General features: G+C 43.6%; 1 protein-coding gene across 10 annotated transcripts in view; it reads left to right on the plus strand.

Annotated features, from left to right (window-relative positions):
• MYO9A (myosin IXA) overlaps positions 1-21249 on the plus strand; it is a 174762-nt gene extending 153513 nt beyond the window's left edge. For all 10 annotated transcript variants that reach the window (XM_072951108.1, XM_072951110.1, XM_072951113.1 and 7 more), the window contains 7 exons: positions 1420-1548; positions 2311-2416; positions 3154-3285; positions 3983-4106; positions 15430-15632; positions 17679-17821; positions 18491-21249. In XM_072951108.1, the coding sequence (XP_072807209.1) occupies positions 1420-1548; positions 2311-2416; positions 3154-3285; positions 3983-4106; positions 15430-15632; positions 17679-17821; positions 18491-18954 (1301 nt within the window). In that variant the 3' untranslated portion in view covers positions 18955-21249. The remainder of the gene's footprint in view (positions 1-1419; positions 1549-2310; positions 2417-3153; positions 3286-3982; positions 4107-15429; positions 15633-17678; positions 17822-18490) is intronic.
• Positions 21250-21500: the final 251 nt, after the last annotated feature.

Raw genomic sequence — 21500 nt, forward strand, 5'->3', positions numbered from 1 at the left:
AGCACGTGCTCTACCACTGAACCATACCTACCCCCCTAAGATTTTTTGTTTTGATGTGGTCAGTTCAGCAAACATACACTGAGTATCGTGTTGCACCAGACATGATCATGCCCTTCAGACAGACCTCATTTAGTCTCTAACAGTCAGGCAAGATCATGATATCTGTAATTTACAAAGAAGAAGATGTATGCAAAGGGAAATTAAATAACGAGCCATTGATGAGACGCAGGTCACTGTTAATGTTTTTGTATTAATCTTCACAACAGTTCTTTGTACTAATCTGCATAAACTGCAGTTATTAGCCCTATTTACAGATAAAGAAGCTAGGGCTTACAGAGGATCTTGCCCAAAGGCTCACCACCAGTAAGGGACACCGCTGGCACTTAACCCCAGATCTTCTGAGTCCATAGTCTAAGCTGCTGCCTGTTAGTCTCTCCTCTCCAACTCCGAGCGGTGCTCTTTCTGATGCATCTGCCTGTCTTCCTACGTCGATGACATAGTTACGTAGGCTGAGAATTGGTGGGTTGACATGTATCTGTGTAGAGCTCTAGTCTCAGTCCTGGAGTGTATCCAGGATTTAACTTTGGTTTTCTTTTTTAACATTTTTTTATTGAGTTATAGTCATTGTATAATGTGTCAAATTCCAGTGTAGAGCACAACTTTTCAGTTATACATGAACACACATATATTCAATTGTCATATTTTTTTTTCGCTGTGAGCTACCACAAGATCTTGTATATATATATCCCTGTGCTATACAGTATAATCTTGTTTATCTGTTCTACATTCTGAATGGTTTTATTTTCAGTTGCTACTCTTACCACTGTTGAAAAGGAATAAATCTTTTTTAATCACATAATAGATGCACAGCTTGTCTCTGTGTCACCAGGAATCTACCCACCGGCATCATTCATCCTATATCATCCTGATCATCTCGTGGGTACCCTTGTAACTGAAGCAGAGTGAAGGTTTTCTTCACATTTCTGAGGCTCAGTTACCACTGTCCTTTCATCTGTAAAAATGACTGAAAATCAGTCTGACTTTTAGGAAATTTCTTCTGGGCCTTTTTTCCATTTGTTATCTGAAGACACTACTGGAAGTGTGGTTAATGGACCAATCTACAGGATAAGTACAGAAACTGAGAGCAAGCATTCAGAAACATTTACAACAATTTAACAGTGCTTCGACATGAAAACATGTGATCTTTTATTTTATACATCTGTCAAGCCACGACAATGTGGAAAGCAAACCAAAACTGTTCCTTAACCACAGCAGCACTGTTCCCAAGCACGGTTTAGACTGTAGAAGGCAGTTTGATTAAGAATGTGGAAGGCTTCTTTTGGTGATGATGGTGGCCAAAGTGAGTTATTTGACTCTCCGCATGTTTGGCTCTGTTGTCTAACTCTTATCTCTGAATAGATGCTGAGAGTGTCAACCTGGATGACTATAACATTCACGTCATTGCAAGTGTATTCAAACAATGGCTTCGTGATTTGCCCAATCCACTCATGACCTTTGAACTCTATGAGGAATTTCTACGAGCTATGGGTAAGCACAGGCTTCCTGGGTTCAAGGGAAGGCCTCCACTTGGGAAAGAAAGGCCATCTTCGTATTATTCAGCCATTCTCTCCAGTGGTTTAGTTCCTAATAGATCCAAAAGTAAGCTTATGACAGTCAATACAAAACTGCCAGTGAACTCTCACTTATTCAGATGTTGACTTTTTTAGAGACTCATTCAAATGTCAGTGTCCTAAAAGTTTTACAAGTAAGTCACCTAGTTGCTTCTCACAGAGATTGAAAGACTAGGGTTATAAACAAATCAAAAAATTAAGTAGGAGATTGATGTTCATTTAAAATGTGAATCTAGGCAAGAATTCAGTGTAATGTTGGCTGGCTGTTCTATGCCATACCTCACATGATGGTTTCGTTTTTCAGTGCTACAGAGGTGTAGGATATGGATGAAGGCCTACCTAGAAAGGTTTATGCCCTGGGGCATGACTCCTCAAATTCCCATAAGACTGATTTAGCAATTATATGGCAGCTGATTAATTAATGGGGAATTGGTCTGCCACAAAATGCCTGAAAGTCTGGGCAGCTCTTCCCCTGGCTGTCATCAGGGAGCTGCTCCGTGAACGTGCAGCTCCAGCAGAGGGGACTGGCGGTGACTGGAGCTGTGCTTCCGCCGCGCACGTGTAGCTCGCACTCCTGGAACGAGAGCCAGCCTGCCCGGCAGCCTGGTGTCTGCCCAGAGAAAGATATGGTGTGTAAGAGGGGACATCCGGTCTTACTTGTTGCTCTCGCTGCTTCCAGGCCTCCAGGAGAGGAAGGAGACCATCCGTGGTGTATACTCCGTGATTGACCAGCTCTCCCGAACTCACCTCAACACCCTGGAGCGGCTCATCTTTCATCTGGTCAGGTAACTTCAAGGCACCAAGGAGTGTTTAACGGCTTCTCTTGTGTTCTTTTAAATAAATGACGTTTTCCTTCATATGGAAAACTGACAGATCTTTTTTTTTTTTCTCTATTGATAAAGTCAGTGCCTCAAATGGGTGGGAACGATTCCCTGGAGCAGAAGTTCTCCACTGAGCTGGACTGCTTGGCAGGTGCTCCTCTGCCCTATTTGAGCCATGTAACAACTCGGTCTTGTGGTGGCACTGTGTAGCCTGGCCTGTTACCTGACGCCTAAACTGGGAGGGATGTGTGTCTGTTGACATAACCTAACTCATAGATTGGCCCAGGTGGAGCTCAGGAATTTACTGACCTAAGAGACTTCAGGGTAGTCTCTCTTCTCCTGAGTGTAAGCATCAGCATAGCTGGGAAGAAAAGCCGCCTTTCTCTTTGGATAAATATCTTAGATGACTGAAAATGCCTGAAAATCTCTACTCTGCATTCTTTATACATGTTCATCTAGTAATGGTGATCTGGAGCAGCAGGTCACAGATTTCCCTTGATAAGCCTCTGCTGGCCTGCACTGCTTCAAGGAAAGACAGAGTGAAAATACATTTTCCAGAGGCAAAGGACAAGTCTGTAGGCTCTCCCTTCAGCTGCTAGGAAAGTCCCTGCAGTGCTGTGCAGCTGCTGTCACTCATTTTCTTTCTCTCATCTCCTGCCGTTTGCCTTTTTCACCTTTTTCTTTTTTTTTTTGCTCCTTAGGATTGCTCTACAGGAAGACACTAATCGAATGTCTGCTAATGCTTTGGCCATTGTGTTTGCCCCCTGCATCCTCCGCTGTCCTGACACCATCGACCCGCTGCAGAGTGTGCAGGACATCAGTAAAACTACCACGTAAGGCTGGTCACGTCGCCCTGCAAGACCCCAGGGGCCACATGGCAGACACAGTGAATGATTTCTGTAGTTCAGATGTTTTTAATAGGATTGCTAGGCACTATTGGGGGTTTTTATGCTGAAGATGAAACGTTTCTTTAGATTGGATTCATCTAGGCATTATTCATTTTGAAGGATTTTATTTTTCCAATTTGGCTTTTCTTTAGGAATGATTATGGTTTCTAAATACGTTTTAAAATCCCATTTTACCCGGTTACGTGTACTTTGTGTCTTCCCGTAGTCTGGCCTGACTGTGGTCTCGTGGCTCTGACCTGTGGTCCTGATACTTCAGTCTTCCTGTCTTTTACTTCAGCCTTTTCTCATGGACCTCTGCTGTCCTTCTGGAGTGGTGGTTCTTAACCCTTCCTGCAGAAGGAGCTTTCGAAAAAAAAGCCTGACATTTGTGTACCATTCCCAGAGAGTCTGATTTGATTGGTCTGGGGTGTGGCTGATGTATTGGAACTTACAACTGCTCAGGTGGATCATAAGGTGTCGCTAAAGTCCTGACCCACCCATACACCCTCCCTCTCAGCTCGTAAAATAAGGGATGTTGGTTTTCCTTTCATCTACCAATTGTCTGCCACACTTACCTGAAAAGCAGTCTGTGGTGCTACAGTTTATTTGATTTACCAGTTTTCTCTCTTTCCTCCCCTTGCAGCTGTGTGGAGCTGATTGTCGTGGAACAGATGAATAAATATAAGGCTCGTCTCAAAGACATCAGCAGCCTGGAATTTGCTGAGAATAAGGCAAAGACCAGGCTGTCGCTGATTCGTAGATCGATGGTAAGATGCGGGACGTGGAATCACAGGAGGAGATGGGAGCCTTCCTGGGATTTAAATGCACATCATGGTGTAGAGAGAGATTATCTTCCAAATCTTTTTCACATGGAATAAGTGGGGGGAAAATCACCTATCTCAGGGTACTGTGGATGCCTCGTGTTTGGTTTTTTACCTCTCTTTAGTTACATGTACAGAATACATACAGTTAAATGTGGAGAATTTTAAAAATCAGCTATTTGGATAAAGTGTTGCTGGTTTAATGATTTGCCTGTTTTCTTTTCCTGTCCTTTTTATGAACACTTAACCCATCCTTTTTTCTCTGCTTCCTTCCACCGTCTGTTCCCACCCTCAGCCGTGTCACTTTTGGTGGTCCTGCCAATGCTCAGTACTTCTGGGGTATAGAGAACTCAGTCACTTGCAAGAATGTGATTCATCAGGATATGAAATTCCATCTATGAGTCTACTGTTACCAAATAAAGATTTCTCTAAGGGTTGTTGCTACGGTTTGAGAAAAACCTTGCAAAAATGATAACTTATTTCTTCCACTTGCCCACTGTTCTGTTTAATGCCTTCCTTTGTAACCGGTGACCTGTGTATGGAGAACTCCGGTTCTCACTGGCCAGTAATCAGTAGGATCTGGGTAACTGGAAAGCCACTGCTGTGTTAAGGTTTAATTATTGCCCGTTTGCTAGCCTTCCCCTGAACTGTGAAACAGAACTGTATTAGTGAGCCCCACTCTGATCCCCAGTAAGTCTCTGAAGAGAAGCAGGTTTCCCCATCATCAGGCCCGTGCTTTTGCAGGGGCCCAGCAATATTTCCTCCGTATTCTTCATAATTTATCCTTGGATTAGCATTAACGTGACTTTGTGTCTTCCCTTACTGTTAAGCTGCACAGCACAGGACAAGTGCTCAACAGATGCCTGCTGATTAAGTCAGTGAAGGGTGTTCTCTAAAAACAAACATAGACAGAATTTTTCCAGTTTGTGCATATATTAAATAAAGCTCATCACAGGATACTTTCTAAATCTTTTTCCCAGAAAATGAAAACAGAAACCCCACTACAATGAAACCCTTTCTGTAATATGAATTTTCAGGAGCTCAGTTCTGAGAGGCCCAAGTTAGCAGTGCCTCCCCAGGGAGGAAGGGAAGAGACCTTTTATTACAAAGCTACTTTTCAAAGCAGGTAGACAAGCTGTGCTTTTTTTTTTTTTCCCGATCCTGCAGAAGACGAATATACTTACTCCAATGGAAGATTAAACCTTCTCTTTTAGTAGAGCAATGACATGTACATTCTAACCTTCTGCTTTCCTTTTCATGTCCTTCCTAATCCAGAAACCTGTACTAATTGCAGTTAGATTTTTGAGCATTACGCGCAGTTCAGTCTCGGTATGTATCCATATTGCACTGTGTCACAGCCACTTTACATCACTGTCTCCCGTCCACCTAGGAGTTGTTCTGCTCTGTCCATCATCCATGCCTGTCCACCCTCCGTGTGAGCCCAGTGCAGGTCCCACTTCCTGATCAGCCTTCCCTTGTTTTCTCTTCCTCTCTTTCTTTAGAACCTTTATTTTCTTTCCTCTGTATCATGCAGTTGAACAATGTCTGTTTACTACATACTGGTTTTTCCTCTTTGTCAGATAAGCCTCTTTATGGATTTCTTCTTTGGTTGGATCATTAAAAGGTGAACAGAACATTGAAAGCATTGAGGTATCAAATTAATGTCTACTCTGTGAGTTTTGTTCTCATCCATCTCCTTTACTTTATTACTTGAAACACCTGCTACTGCTTTATCGCCCTCCATCGTTAGTAGTGCTTGTTTTCCCGTTCTGATCTGGGACTTTGATGGTGTCTTCCTCGATGCAGAAGTACGGCTCTTACCTACTTAGCATTTTCCAGACAGAGCAGCAAACAGTGAGAAAATTGATGGACTGCTTCTGGACTTAAATCTAATAGTATAATAGAGCTCAAACCAGGGCTTAACAGAAAAAGGAAACGGAGAAATGGAAAGGTAAGCACACCAGTGTATGTGGAAGCTAATTTCAGAGACTGTCCATCTATGTGCAGCTAGTTCATTGAGGGTCTCAGTTTGCTAGGGTATAAACACTGATCAGTTTTACTTTTTATCTGGTAACTGCCTTCTAACTCTCCCAGTCAGAATCCCCTTTCTTACTGGATATCAGTACTTAATAGTGTCTTGGGACTTTTCCGTAATTTTCGAATGCTCTGGTCTCAGTCCAGTATTTCAGACTTAGCTCTCTTCATGCTGTGACATGAGTCACAGGCTTGATCCAGCACTCTTACCACTTTCTCCCAGGATAGACCAGACCTTAATCTGGGCTGAAAACTGGGGGTGAGTGAGAGTTCACACTCTGATCTCTTTCTTGTGCCCTTTCTCCCTTTGGTGCTGAAACTGGGAGGAGTGACCGGGGAGGAGAGTTCCGCATGCTGTCCCAGCATTGAGGTGACGGTCTTTTTCTCTTGGTTGTTCAGCACGACTGTTGAAGCTCATTGCCAGGAGGCTGCAGCAGCTCCAGCTTACTGCTGACAGTGAGCGCCAGCCCACCCCATTCCGCAGGCATTGGCAGTGCCTCGCAAGACTTGTTTACATTTTCTGGTTCATCCTAACTGGTGGCATTCGCACCACATGACTGATACGGATGTCTTTTTTTGGCCTCAAGACTTGACCCAGTCAAATCTGCCTCCCAAGGCAGGTTCTAGAGCCTGCAGGCGCATGTGGGGGAGGGTTGCACTTCTCATACCCCTTGGTTCCCGAGAACTCAAGCTGGGTGACGGTCTTGCTCCCTGTCTGGCACTTCTCCACCACACTCTCTCCCCATTTCTCTCCTCCTCTGTGCACGTAACAGAGGAGCAGATCAGTAGGTCTTTTGCCTGCACAGGCGACCAAACAGAATAAAGTACCAGTCTGCCTTTCTTTCCATGACTCAAACTTTGACTCTTACCTTCTGGATTCAGATACACTTTTTTTTCCCCAAGAGAGGAGGGAATGTCTTCTTTTCATAAACTCTGTGTTCCCCCGAAAGTCCGATAACCTGCCCTTCTTTAAGCCTGTTTAGACTTACAGTAAGGGAAGGTGTTAGAATGTTGATGATGGTGCTCATTGAAAGAGAATGGAACTCCCAGTAAGTCGTGAGAGAGGGCACTGGTGCCAGCCGTGGTCCCCTTGACGCTAGAGAAGGGGGTACTTCATTATTATGAGTTTAGGCCTTCGCCACAGTATTGGAACAAGAGAACAAATCCCACTGACGTCCTGTTTCACATGCATTAGCTGTAGGAAAGGCTTCAGGTCCAGTCTGAAGACAAGACTACCTAGGACATACTCGGTGTTCATTAAGCGCCTATGGGACCGAATCTAAGAAAAACAGCAGTGAATTTTTAGGATATTCACTACAAATATAAACTAATCAAAGTCAATAGTATTCACGTCTTCATAGATGAAATTTTGCTATTCGAGAATTAAATACAATAGCGACTTCTCTGAAATGAAGAATGAAATGTATTTTGGGGAAGTGTGTTATATCATTGCCAGTGTGAAAAGTCATTTGAATTGGGTGTTGACAGATGAGTAGTAATTTAATAAATGGAAAAAAGAAAGAGGAAAGACAGCTCCAGAGGCAAGGAAGCACGAAGCAGGCGTGTGTCGGTGATAACCACCTTGTGTCGCTAGAGCAGGCGGCAGGCCGTGTGGAGGTGGGAGAGGAGTTCGGGAAGGTAGATGGGAACCAGATGTACAGCACTAAGAATTTTGAATTTTCTGGCTTTGAAGCATTTGGGAGCTGTGGAAAGGATTTGAAGTAAGGGGATGTCACCGTCAGTTCTTTTGGAAGCTAACTGGTAGCATTCTGAAGAAGACTGAGTTAAAGATGGGCAAGGCTGGTGGCCAGGTATCAGGAGGCTCTTGTGACGAATCATAGTTGCCACCGTAAAATAGACTGGATCTGATCATTTCAATTTGAAGTGATTTCGAAAGTATGTTTCTGCTACCATGTACTTTCGATTTATGGGCCTAATCTTCGGCAAGGCTGTTCCCAGAGCAGGACTTCAGAATATGATGTGCTCACAGTCTGTCTGATTATGGCTCTTCCATAGCAAGTGGGTTTTTCGAAATAATTTACAACTCTGAGCATAAGTATTGACTTAGTATTATTTAAGCTAATATAATGTGACGAATATAATGTAAGTAAAGTTTACTAATCTGTAAAACCTTCACAGATTATCTTCTTGAAGGATGTGGCTCACAAAGGTTTCTGTAGCCAGAGTTTGAGACACAGTGTGTGACACTTCTCAACCTTTAACCATGAAGTGCCTTCTCCATAATGTGTCTAGTTGAACAAGGGCTCTAAAAAAGGCATTTTAAAAACAGTCTTCTAATGTTTTAAAGAGTGTCAGTTGCTATTTTATGTATTTAGTTTGTAATTTTAAAATTGCTCTGGGTCTTTCGAGGATTTTCTTGCTGTGCTCATAGTGATTGGCAGCACTTGTGAATTTTGCATCATTTAAGCTTATGAAAGAACTTACCTGCATGTCTCTGTTAGAAATTGGCATACCTGCAGTTGTATATCAACATGGATAAGTAGATCTGTGGGGTTGAGCTTTGCAACTGACAACATCAAAAGAAGCAAGAAATGCCCTTCCAAAAGTTATGTATTAAAATATCATTGGAAAGCCAAGAATCAGTTGAAATGTGGCAGCTTTGAAGAGCTCCAAAGGAAAAAAGATATTCCAAGTGTGGATTTGACTCTAGCAAAGGGTCCTGTCACTTCCTTTATTAATGTGTGTGTCTAAGTCTGCTGTTCACATTAGGTGACTTGGCACAATAAGAATCAGATCCAGAGAAGAAAGATTTTCTCAGAATATAGAAGCGCTCTTAATGTTTCTGGTACTGACCAGAAGGTATTTTTCTAGTGTTAATCTTTTTTTTAAAGACATAATTGACATAGAACATTGTACTGGTTCTAGGTGTAGGACATCATGATTTGCTATATGTGTATATTGTGAAATGGATACGTTTAGCTAACATCCATCACAACACATAGTTACCACTTTTTTCTTGTGATAAGTAAGAATTTTGCTATCTTAGCAACTTTTAAGTTTGCAGTACAGTATTGTTAACTATGGTCAGCATGCTGAGCATTGCATCCCCAGAATTTATTCATCTTGTGACTGGAAATTTGTAGGCTTTGACCACTATCACCCATTTCCCCCACACCTCAGCCCTGGCAGCCACCCGTCTGTTCTCTGTTTCTGTGCGTTTGGCTACAAGTGTGTTTTTTAAGAAGAAGGAAATTCCGTCTCTTCCCATTTTTGAAAGGGTGAAGTCGAGGGCTAGTGTATTTTCTGTACAAACTGAAAGTAGTTCGCTCTCCGTAAGTATAGTGATGTCTTAAACTGCTCCTTCAGCTTGGCACTCAGAACCATCATCTGTGGTGTCTTTGGTAATGGTGGTCCCGTTTTTTCTTAGTAACTTTGTAAATGTACTGTGAAGCATTGGAAATTTGAATATCGTGTATGATACTAAACCATGGATTAGTGAGACTTTAGACCTAACGCTTACTAACATTTGAAAAGAATTGTAGGTGAAATCCTGATTTTAAGAAAAATTTGTCTCTAAAGCTTAAGCTGGGAAGTCACTGAAATAACTTCAGAAAAGGAATACAGTAATGAGTTTATAGGTTTTTCAGTTTGTACCCACTTGTAATAAGAATTGGGTACAAATTATTCATAAACTATGTGATCAATCAAAAGTAATAAAATCCCTATTTCGATAGAAAAATACACTATGATCTTGGAGTAGATAAGGTTTTTCTGTTATATAAAGCCATTAAAAGAAATTGATGGGTTTGATGGCATAGTTACCAAGCATTAACGCATGACAGAAATGACTGTAAGCAAGGCAAACGGGAGATGTCGTACCACAAGAAAATATTTACAGCTCATAGCACACAGGCTAATTTTCTCTGGTTAATAAGGAGAAGCCCCTGTAAATAAACGGGAGAAAGACCAGCTACCTAGTAGAACATGAACGAAGGACACTGCAAACCACCTCAAGGTGTTAACTGCTGACTCTCTCCAGGGAGTCCATGAGGTCAGATTTATCATAATGGAGAGAAAATATTTGCCTTTTTCACTCTGTTGACTTTTGCAATGACGGTAGAAAAACAATTATGGATAAAACCACTGGAAGAGAATCTATGGTGAGTGTTACTGCTAAAAAAAAATCCCATTTAAAAAAACCCTAATTTATGCTTATTACGGGAAAGTTGGAAGGTACAGAAAAGTATGGAGAATAAAGGATATTATTCCACTTGGGAAATACTTCGATATATTTGCAGATTTTTAAAAAACCTATGGTATAACAAATTTATGTTTAGTTTTTAACACAATATAAGCATTTCCCCATGTTTCTGAGAGCTTTACATAATTAACTTTCTTTTTGTTGGTGTTGTATCTACCCTATTTCAGGGTATTTTTTTAATTGAAATATATTTGATTTACAAGGTTGTGTTAGTTCCTGATATACAGCATAGTGACACAGATTTTCGGTAATTAACTTTAAAATGTACTTTCTCTGACCTTGTAAGAGAACTCTGGTCTGTAGGGGTTTCAGCTTTTCCTTAACCTTTGGTTAATCCTGTCTTAAAAGAGATCATTCCTGTAGAGCTCGTGTGGTTTTCCTCAACCCTGTCAAGTGAGCTAACTCCTGGTGGAGTACTCAGGTGACCGTGATGGTATGGACGCTGCACAGAGGCAGCTCTTTTATTAAACACTGGGATGTGTGAAAACTAGGAATAAGCTCAGGTTTTTCCAGCTCCCTAAAGCTTTTTTATCACATTAAGTTGTAGTTATTCAACTAGCTTCATTAAAATAGTCAAAATGGTATGTAGTGGGAAGATGTTTTGGAATTTATAATGTGATTCTGACCAGTCGTAATGGACTTCAGCGCTGTGCTGGTGCTCATCCAGACCCCACTCTCTGCCTCCATTCCACGGTGGTACCTTTTCCAGAGTCACCCTTTGTTAAGTTTGCAGACTGATGTGTTTTGAGTGCCTTTTTCTCAGTGTATTCTTTACTTCCTGATCTTAGAACTGAAAGTGGGGTAGCAGTCTTGCAAGCTGTGGCGTGTTGCAGAGGCACGGGTTTGGGAGAGCTGGTCTGAGTGCCCTTGGAACCGCTTCCCCTTTCACCTGAGCATTTGGGCCAGCTCGGCAGTTTCTGCTTCTGAGACAGCACATCTTCCTTTTTTCTTCCCAAAATCAGTTCGGAAGTCTGTCAGCTTTTTGTCCCATGCTATTCAAAAGACACTAGCACCTTTGCGTAAATAGCTACTTTGAGGAGGAGCTCTTCAGACACTTTCCTTATTGAGAACTAGAACACATATGGAAAGGCACAGAAACACCCACACACGTCCTGACGAATGGTCAGGTGAACATCCGCATGGCCCCCCAGTCGGGGAGAGAACACCGCCAGGACCCCCGACGCTCCCGCGTCCTCTTTCCATCACAGTCCTTTTTCTCCCTCAGAGGTAGGCAGAAACTTGAACTTCACAGGAATCACTTACTTGTTTCGTCGTCGTCGTCCCACTAGAGTCCCTGTCCCTGAGCGCTGTGGTCCTGCTTTGCTTGTCTTTGAGCTTTGTACCAGTGGAATCACATGGCCTGCGTTACTGTGTATCTGCCTTACTTCACTCAGCCTTGAGTGTGTAAGACTGACCGCGTTGTGTTTGCTGTAGCCCATGTTTGTTACTGCGTAGTATTCCAGGGTTTGGATTCCAGTGTGTCCAGTCCAGTGTTGATGGACATTTGGCCTGTGCTTTGGGGAATTATGAATAATGCTGCTTTTTCCCCTTTGGGTATATTTTGTTGTTCTTTATCTAGTTTCCTGAAATAGATGCTACCTCTTTAATTTTTAACCTTTCTTCTTTTCTAATGTATGCATATAATGCTATAATTTTAGGATAGGCAGAGTTAACCTGTATCCCACAGATTTTATTATTATTGTTTTAGTCTCAAAAAATTGTTAATTTCCATTGTGATTTCTTCTTTGGTTATGGGTGAAAGTCTGTTTCTCAAATTCTGCATATATAGAGATTTTTAGTTTTCTCTTTGTAATTATACTATCAGAAAACTTATTTTAAATTACTTTAAAGGTCTGATAAACTATTTCAACTGTTGGAAATGTATTGTCTTGCTGTATGTGCTTTAAAATAATTACTGTTCTGCAGTTGTTAGTGAATTCTGTATATGTCTGTTAGGCCACTTGTGTTTCGTTAAGTTACTCGGTTCGTGACTTGACTGATGTGTGTGTACACACTTGGTTTCTTCTGTGCTCATTATAACTTTGTCTATTTCTTTGAGTATTTATGTCGCTATTTTACTTTAAATTTTCTGAAGCCATTTCTTAAGTACTTACAAATTTGGAAATGTTACATCTTCATACTTGGAACTTTTATCATTGTGAAATATCCCTCTTTGTCACAGGTATCACTTCTTACCTTAAAGATTACTTTGTTTATAATTAACATAGCTACACAAGTTTTCTGTTAATTAGACATGGTGCGTCTTTTATTCCAATCTTTTTACTTTTAGCCTTTCTGAATTCTAAATGTTTTATGTGTCCCGTGTTAACTTAGTATAGTTGGGTTTTCTTTTTTTAATACAGTCTGACAGTCTTCAGATTTTAACTAGAATATTTAATGTATTTATGTTTAATATAATCACTGATATATTTGGATTTAAATCTACTATTTTTTATGTGCTTTTAATTTTTCCTGCCTGATATGTTTCTTTTCCTTCTTGCCTTTTTGACTACTTTTTATTATTCCATTATTTTCCTTTGTTAATTGTGATGTTTTATACTCTTTTATTCTTCTTTTAGTAGTCAACCTGAAGATTACAGTATAAATCTGTGATTTATCAAAGTCTGTTTGGTACTTTTATCTTTCTCCCAGATGATGCAAGGACTTCAGTGCTTCAGCTATTGTATGATACACTTGCTGTTGTTGTTATGTTTTTAATTATCTGTGTTTTAAATCTAACATGTTGTTCTTATGTTTCATGCAAATTCGTTTAAACTTACGTATTTACCATTTTCATTGCTATTTATTTCTTCCTCCCCGACTTTTCTCTTTGGGTCATTCTATCTCTGCCCTTCCTTTAGTGCAGATCTGCTGGTGACAGATTCCCTGTTTTAGTATGTCTGAAAATGTCTTTATTTCAACTTTATTCTTGAAAGTTTTCTTGCCATGTAGAGAATTCTAGGTTGGCAGTTACTTTTTACCTTCATCATTTTGAAAATACCATTTATTGTTTTCTAACTTCCGTTGTTTCTGTGGAAAAGTAAGCTTTGAGTCCAAGTCGCTTCCTTGTTGCAGGTGTATTTTGTTTTCTGGCTGCTTACAGGAGTTCCCTCTTGCCTTTGATTTTCCGCAGTTTTCTCTAGGTGTGGACTTCTTTTTATTTCTCTTTCTTAAAGGTTGAAGGCCTTCTGCAGTCAGGAGGAGGGTGTCTTTCCATGGCTTGAAAAGCACTCTGCCGTTGTCCCTTCGGTATTTCTTCTGCAGGGCCTCTCTCCTCCCCGGGGTGCTCTTTTTACAAGTGGTGGGTCTTTGTATTGAGAGCTCTCTGTCTTTTACCTTATTTTCTGAATTTTTCCAGAAAAGTGATTTTTTTTCCTTTTTGCTTGATCCTTTGTATTTTCTTCTGACCTAACGTCTGGTCCACTAACTCCTCTGTCTTTCTGTCTCCTTCCGCATGGTGGTCTTAAGTCTGCTCTGGTAGCCACAGTGTCTGGTGTCATTGGGGGTTTCTGTTGTTTTTATTGGTTTTCATTTACACTGTCTTGTCTCCTTTTGTGCTTGGTCACCTTTGATTGTGTGTCAGACATAGTATTTTAAAAAAAGTTATTTGTCAAAATATTTTGATACATGAGATGATGTTACTTCCCTCCAGAGGGTGTTTTCATTTTTTCCTGCCAGGTCCTCAGGCGCTGGCCATCTGGGATTACTGTAATCCAGTTTTAGAGGTTACAGGTTTCCGAACCATTCAAGTGAAGCTAGGCTGCATTTTCTACAAGGACTATAATAATTTCAGTGGACCCTTATATCTGGGATGCAAACTTTAGGGATCCCAGCATCGTGCCTGGAGGCCACACGCACACCAGGCAGCAGCCCACACCCTTGCCTGGGCCTGGACTCTTACTCTGTAGCACAGGGATGGGCAGACCTTCTGTAAAGGACCAGAGAGTAGATACTTGACGCTTTGTGGACCGTACAATCTGTTGCAACTACCAGTGCAGCCATTGTTCTGCAGAAGAGCCGCAGACAACGTGTGCATTAACAAGCAGGAGTGTATTTCAGTGAAGCTTTGTTTCTGAAATCAGGCACAAGGCCAGATTTGGCCCACGGGCCGTGGGCCATCTCCTATATTCTGTCAAAAGCTCTGCTCAGACTCTCGGACACCTCTTCTTAAATTTAACTCAGCCCTGAGTGCTGGGCTAGCCTTTCCTTCATCTACCTTGTTAGCCCTCCAGTGCCTACAAGAATATGCTGCATTTCTTATGTTTGATCCAGTTGCTCTCAGCAGAAGGTTTAATCTTAAATACCTAGTCTGCCATTATCAGAAAGTCACATACAAGCTAACCAATTAAAAGAGTGAGTTTTTTCCCCTGTGATCTCAAGAAAGAATTTTCTTGGGTTGTTCTCAGAGAATCTCTCTCACTAACACCCTGTAATACATAAATGACTTAAAGAAAAAAAAAACGACTAGGTTTAGGACCTGTTTCTGCAGTCTTCTAGAGAAACTATATATTCCAGGTTTAAAGTTACAGAGCAGTGTTGTCCATCAGAACTTTCCCTGAGGATGGAGATGTTGTGTACCTGCACTGTTCAGTGTGGTAGTCGCTGGCCGCCTGTGGCTTTTGAGCACTTGAAATGTAGCTGGTGTGAATGCAGGACTAGATTTTTACTTCCATCTAACTCCAGTTTAATCAGCTAAAATGTAAATGGCTCTGCTGGATATCTAGTTTGGAGGGGATACAGCTTAGACTGAAGCAAGAATCTGGCCAGGTTACAGCATGTGTTCTTGCACTGCCCCCACCCGCATACCTATTTTCCAGTGCTTTTGCAAGAAATACTTCACCCAGATGTGTTCGGTGGATGGCGCCTCCCTGCTTGTCTTAGGCCTCTCAGAGTGTTTCCACTACTCCTGCCGCTCCCCAGGTGTGATGGAAGTATTCCCTTCTGATCCTCATTGGGCCAAGTAAACCGACGCAGCCACTCAGTTTGCTTCTTGGCGTGTATTCTTCTTTGCAGGGAAAGGGGCGTCTTCGTCGGGGAAACTACCCGTGTCCACCCTCTCCCGCCGCAGCTGGGTCGCCCTCCGTGTCTGCTGTCCTAGAGGAGACGCTGACTGGTGAGGCGGCTCTGGAGGCGGGCGTCACAGAGCAGCAGCAGGCTGCCCTGCAGCAAGAGGAGAGGGTGCTGACGGAGCAGATTGAGAGCCTGCAAAAGGAGAAGTGAGTTTTCAGGAGGGAAGGAAGCAGCCAGTTACCTGTTTTCATTTCCTTCCGTCCTTTCTTTGTTTTCCCTTGCTCATTAAATGTCTCTTGGGTGTCAAGCACTATGTTAAGGTGATGCAGGGGATGTAAAGGTGACAAAGACATGTTGCCTGTACTCAGGTAACTGTGAAAGTGGTCAGGGAAGGATGCTCCGTGAACTGGGAGACCTGGAGCTGCTACAGCAACGATTCTGGAGAGGCTGACTGGAACAGGGCGTCAGCCTCAGCCAGGATTCCTCCTGGGTCAGAGCCCAGCCTCGGTGAACAGATTTTTCTTTAAAAAAAAAAAAAAGAGGAATAAGGATTCTCAGGCTAAGACAGAGTCCCTTTCAAGAATGGGCAGAACTCCATGAAGGCATTGTTATCTGAAGATCAGTATAACCAACTGGATGGGCAGGGTAAGGCAGCAACTCTAGTGGGTGCTGGGACACTGGGTAGGGAAGTTGGCTGCATTTAGGAGAGAGACAAATAGGCCACTCTGTGACCTCCACCATCACTGGAGCAGGGGTGGGTAACATCACACCGTGGGGGAAATACGAACAGCCCCTGGTTCTCCCTGAAGGTCCTGTGTCCTGGTTCCGGTTGACAGTGATGACTCTTAAGTTTTAAGGGGATTTTTGTTCCTGAGGTCTCGGATCACAGGATCCTAGGATCTCAGGTCTGAGAGCTTAATCTGTGAGAAGTTATGAGCCTATTAAAGTACTTTTAGCCTGTCGGGATTGATTCTAGAATTTAGGCAAGCTAAAAAAGCAGCTGAAACTCAGCTGTGCTGAACGTGCACAAGGGGCCTGCCTTGACCAGGGGCTAGCTGTTTGATAGAAGAGGACCTAATTCAGCTTGAATGAAAATGGCATTGGAAGCACTGAAGGATGAGTAGGGATTTGCCAGGAAGGTGAAAGTCTTTCTAGGGAAAGGAAGAGGTATGAGCGTCATCTCAGAGGTGTGAGTGCACATGGCTTATGACAGGTGTGATCGCAGCAGCGAGTTGCTGGTGAGACTGTCCTCAAACAGATTGTCCGTGAATCTCAAGCTAGGTGTCAGAGGTATTACAGGATGAATACTTTTAAGCTAAGCAGAATGGAAGAGAAGCTGAGAGGGCTCTGAAAGGGAGGAGACTGGATGAAAAACAGTGAGAACGGGAAGGATGAGGAGGTTGTGGACAGGGTGGAGGACTGGATTCAGAGCTGGTGTATTTCCAGGCAACGACAAACCCTAGGATCTGCCCGTTGGGGAAAATTGCCTACATAGAGTGGAGGAGAGGTTGCTCAGAATTACAGACATAAAGGAAATTGGGTGTTAGGGTGTTAAAGTGCGCTTTTACAAAGACGTTGATTGAAATAAATCAAGGTGGGATCAGGCAGCAGTGAGAAAGCAAGATTAGGAGCCAGGTACCGAAGACTTCAGGGAATGAGGGGTGTGGTTGAGAGAGAGTTGGTGGGTGACCGCTGAGCAGAGCAGAGGATGCTCTGCGTGGGGATGGGAAAGGCTTCACAGGGCGGGACAGGGCGGCCAGTGTTCTACATCATCTCGGAGATCGGAAGTCTCTTCTAGGTTAAGATAGAGGATGTCGTCTGTAGCCAGTTAATAAAATCTTGTGGAAAACAGTTTCAGAGCTGGGAGGAATCCTAAAGACTATCTAGTTACATGTTTTGTGGATGAGAAAGTTGAAGTCCAGAGAGAGGAAAGTACTTTCCTGATGCATTATGAATGAGTTTAGAATCTTGATCTTCGGATTACCAGCCCAGAGTTCATTTTACCGAAGCTCTGACAGCTTCAGCATCTCGCGCCACCCCCACCCCCCGCCCTGCCCTTAGCCCTGTTACAGGTCCCAGCCTTTGCTGTCTTCAGCCTTCACTGCTGCTGTGGCTTCCCCTGAGTGGAACCAGTAAGCATTGTGACTAGTTTTGCTACTTAAATTCCTGACTTTCATGGAAAGTCTCTTTTCCTGTTGTTTTGCTTCCATTTCTTATCAGACGCTAACAGATTCCTTGACTGTGCCTTACAGGGAGGAGCTGACATTCGAGATGCTTGTGCTGGAGCCCCGTGCTTCAGACGACGAGACGCTGGAGTCGGAGGCCTCCATCGGGACTGCTGACAGCTCAGAGAACTTGAACGTTGAGTCTGAAGGTGCCATCTCTGAGAAGTCGGGTAAGTGAATGTGTTAGACCAGAGACTGGATTGTTTTGCGAAGGAGGAGTAAGGATTCCCAAGTGAAGACAAGGTCCCTTTCAAGAAGGCCTTGACCTTACATGAAAAGGTGACAGAGTCCTAAGGAACTGAAATACACTGATCTTTATGAAGCTTCTATATAAATTGTTCATTAGACCAGGTCTTCAGTGTAATGCAGTTTTTTGTAATTTAATGTTTTCTTTTGTATTTATTACAAGAAAAGCCAACAGTCACAACTCATGTTGCCCTTCCGACCCACGATCTATTTTCTAAGGGTGGGTGGCAGGAGGTGTGCCCTGCTGTGAGATGGGACTGAACCAAAGGAGCTCCTTACCTGCGCGGCACATTGCAGGAAGATGTGGCACTTGCTGCATATCCTGGCAGTTTTTTGAATGATGGGGACTGTAAGGCATGGTCCACCTCCAGACTTCCTTGGGGTTGATTCTGAAACAACATGGATGGTGCAGTGATGGATGGCGAGCCCTCCCCTCTAGTTGTGACTGCACAAAATCGGTCAGCCTGGGCCCTGCAGCTCTTACCCACCCCACCCCCCCACTTCCACGTGTGAGCAGTGACTCCGCTTCATGACATGGAGATTTTCCCTAGAGAGATCTGTCATTTACCGCTTTGCTCTTGTTCTTGTATTAGAGAGAAGTTTAGCCCTTATCTCCCCGAAGGCAGCTGGCAAGTCTGAACCTTCAAGCAGACTGCGGAAGCAGCTAAAAAAGCAGCAAGACTCACTGGATTCAGTGGACTCTTCAGCCTCTTCTCTGTGTTCGTCCAGCACTGCTTCTTCTCATGGGACCAGAAAACGATTTCAGATTTATTCCAAATCTCCATTCTACCGAGCTGCCTCAGCTGGCGAGGCCCTGGGAATGGAAGGGCCACTGGACCGGACCAAATCCCTAGAAGACAGGCCTCAATTCATCAGCAGAGGAACCTTCAACCCTGAAAAGGGCAAACAAAAATTAAAGAATGTGAAAAACTCACCTCAGAAAACCAAAGAGACCCCAGAGGGGACAGTTGTGTCTGGCCGCAGGAGGACTGTGGACCCAGACCGCAGCTCTGCCCAACAGCCAGCTCTCTTTGGGAGCAATGAGTTTATGGTCTGAACTGGCCGATGAGTGTTCCTCCATGGCTACGGAGTGGTCGACACATCTCGTCTTTGGGGCCTCTTCTCATCACCTGGTCCACAGTATCCACCCTAATCGTGGTCCTGCCTCTTGCCCCGGCACACAGCCAGGACCACGTGTGCTCAGTTCCTGGGGCCCCTGCGGAGCCTGCGAGGGGCGGTGCTGGCTGTGCCTTGGCTGCTGCACTTGACTAGCGATTTCACTGAGCAGAGCTCCTGGGGCCTGGGGATTTGCGGCAGGTGTGGGGGTCTTTGTAGTTGCCTCTCCTCCCTCCTCCTTCCCCTCCCAGAGGTGAGTGTGGGACTGGGGTGCCGTTGTGGGCCAGAGGGACCCACTGAGTTCTGCCATTTGAAGAAAACATATAGATCTTTCTTAGCCATGAAAGCAAAAGCCTTTGGGTTTATTTTGGGATAGTTAAGAGCTGGGGAAGAATATAATTTTTCCAAGGATTTATAAACAAAGAGCCTAAGCCCTCTATTTTAAGATTTTTGAAAAAACACTCCCTGTTATATTCTGGGGAAGGTAGAAGAGCAGTTATCGCCATCAGGCCATCAGGGCGTGTCTCAGCCATGTGGCCACACTAGGAGAAGCCAGCACAGGCTTGGTTTGGGCTTTGAGGGTGGTTAGTGTCACGGTAATCAGTGCTGGTGTCGCTCCTGGCTGGTTCCTGCCGGACGCGCTGCACGGGCCGAAGCTTCAGTCCTCGTGCTGCTCTTGCACTCCCTGACCCTAGAGTCGGGTTCCTCTGATATTTTTTAAATGTCCCAGAGACATGGTGATCCCTAAACATGAGCATTTCATCCTAATCCATGCAGGCTCTCCTCTTTGTACAGGTTAAACTGAAGGTTGTGTATGAACCTGTTACCTGCTGGTGGATTTCCACCAGGAACTCAGACAAGTAATGTGACCATTTAATCACTTCTCCCGAAACACTCACACACAGCACTGCATGAATACGTGTTACAGAAAGCTGCCAAAAAATAAAAGAGAAACGTTTTTAATATGACCCATCTAACTTTTATCTTCTTTTCCTTGGACCATCAGTATTAAATAGATCAGTAAAATCAAGGACTACTTGAAGCTATTTTTGTTAATATTCCTGGTCACTGAGGTTTGCTGTGAATACGTATGTATGGTATGCTTCGCTCTCTCTCCTTATGCTTCCTCCCTCCCCGTGGAATTTCTTCCCACAGATCAGGGCCATTGGACCTGGTGGTGAGGGCACTCATCCCTGGATTGAGGGAAAACGCAGACCATCTTTCTCACCGCTGGGTGTCTCCATATACCTGAGTTATAAAAGCATTTTAAGCTTGTTAGCATTTGTGGGATTAGAAATCTGTTTTTGCTATTTATAATATATGGAAAATGAAACATGATACCCTTTCTTGAGATAAGTATGTGAAAATGTTTATTTTTAAAGTTACTAAATGCATCTTGTCGAACTACCACATGCACTGTTCTTAAAAAAAAAAAAAAGAGCCTTTACCATCTGTAACCTGCATTTGGGGTATTCTTCCTTCTCCTGCTGCTTTGATGTGAAGTTGTGGGAATGCTGACTCCTGCTGCGGCAGAGTCTCTCCTGTTACACAGCGCTGACCTCATGCCGCTGCCTCGGGGGCGTTGTCGAGCCCCAGAGGCCAGACGGGGAACAGCATTCTGAGCGGCAGCTGCAGCTGGAGGGGGCCTCCCTCTCCCTGGTGTGGGTTCAGAGATGACCTCGGGAAGAGGATATTTTAAAATCTCCACATTGATGAAGGTTAGTGAGTGAATGTTAGATTTTACATCCCTCAGATGTCTGCCAGCTTGCTCTTACTGTCCTGAGGAGTAATAAAGGTAAAGTCTTCAAAGACCTGCGTTTGAGAGGGTCTCCTAGAGTAACGCCCGGCCCTCAGCACACTCGTGTCACCATGGGGTCTCTGGTGCCCCGGGCCCCAGACCAGGCACAGGCTGTCCCGGGGCTCTTGGGAGGCTGGCGCTCAGCTGCCGTTGCTCTCTGCCCTCCGCCTGCTCCAGAACATCGGTTAAATAGCCCGTTTCCTTTGGCCCAAGGAATGGCCTGGAGGACACACCTTGGCATGTGTTCTCCTCTCTGAATCTCTGTGGATTTTTTGTTTTATTGTTGTTGTTTTGCAAAATAAGTTTTTGGCAGTTATAAAACTACCCACATAGGTCACTTTATAGGAACTAGGCGATGGATGTTAAGAGACTTTATAATTTATCTCAGGGACCTAAAACCTGAATTTGGATAAAATTAAATAAAAAACTTGTATTTTAGTTGCTAGATTTGTGGATGTCTAGTCATTATAGTGTAAGAAGCTGGCAAAAGGGAGGGTTGAGGGGGATCCATGCAGTGACAAGGGTGGAAAATAGTGTGTAGCCCTCCCTCTGAAGGAAGGCAAGCCATCGCTCCCACAGAGCAGGCATGGTGGTCCTGGGAAAGAGATGAAGCCATAACTCTCAGCCCGTCAGAACAAGTGCGGCCTCCCCTTCCTCTGGTCTTACCCGGGCCTCTGGGGTCCAAGCTA

The sequence above is a fragment of the Vicugna pacos genome, chromosome 27 (assembly GCF_048564905.1).
Source record: "Vicugna pacos chromosome 27, VicPac4, whole genome shotgun sequence".
Taxonomy (NCBI): domain Eukaryota; kingdom Metazoa; phylum Chordata; class Mammalia; order Artiodactyla; family Camelidae; genus Vicugna; species Vicugna pacos.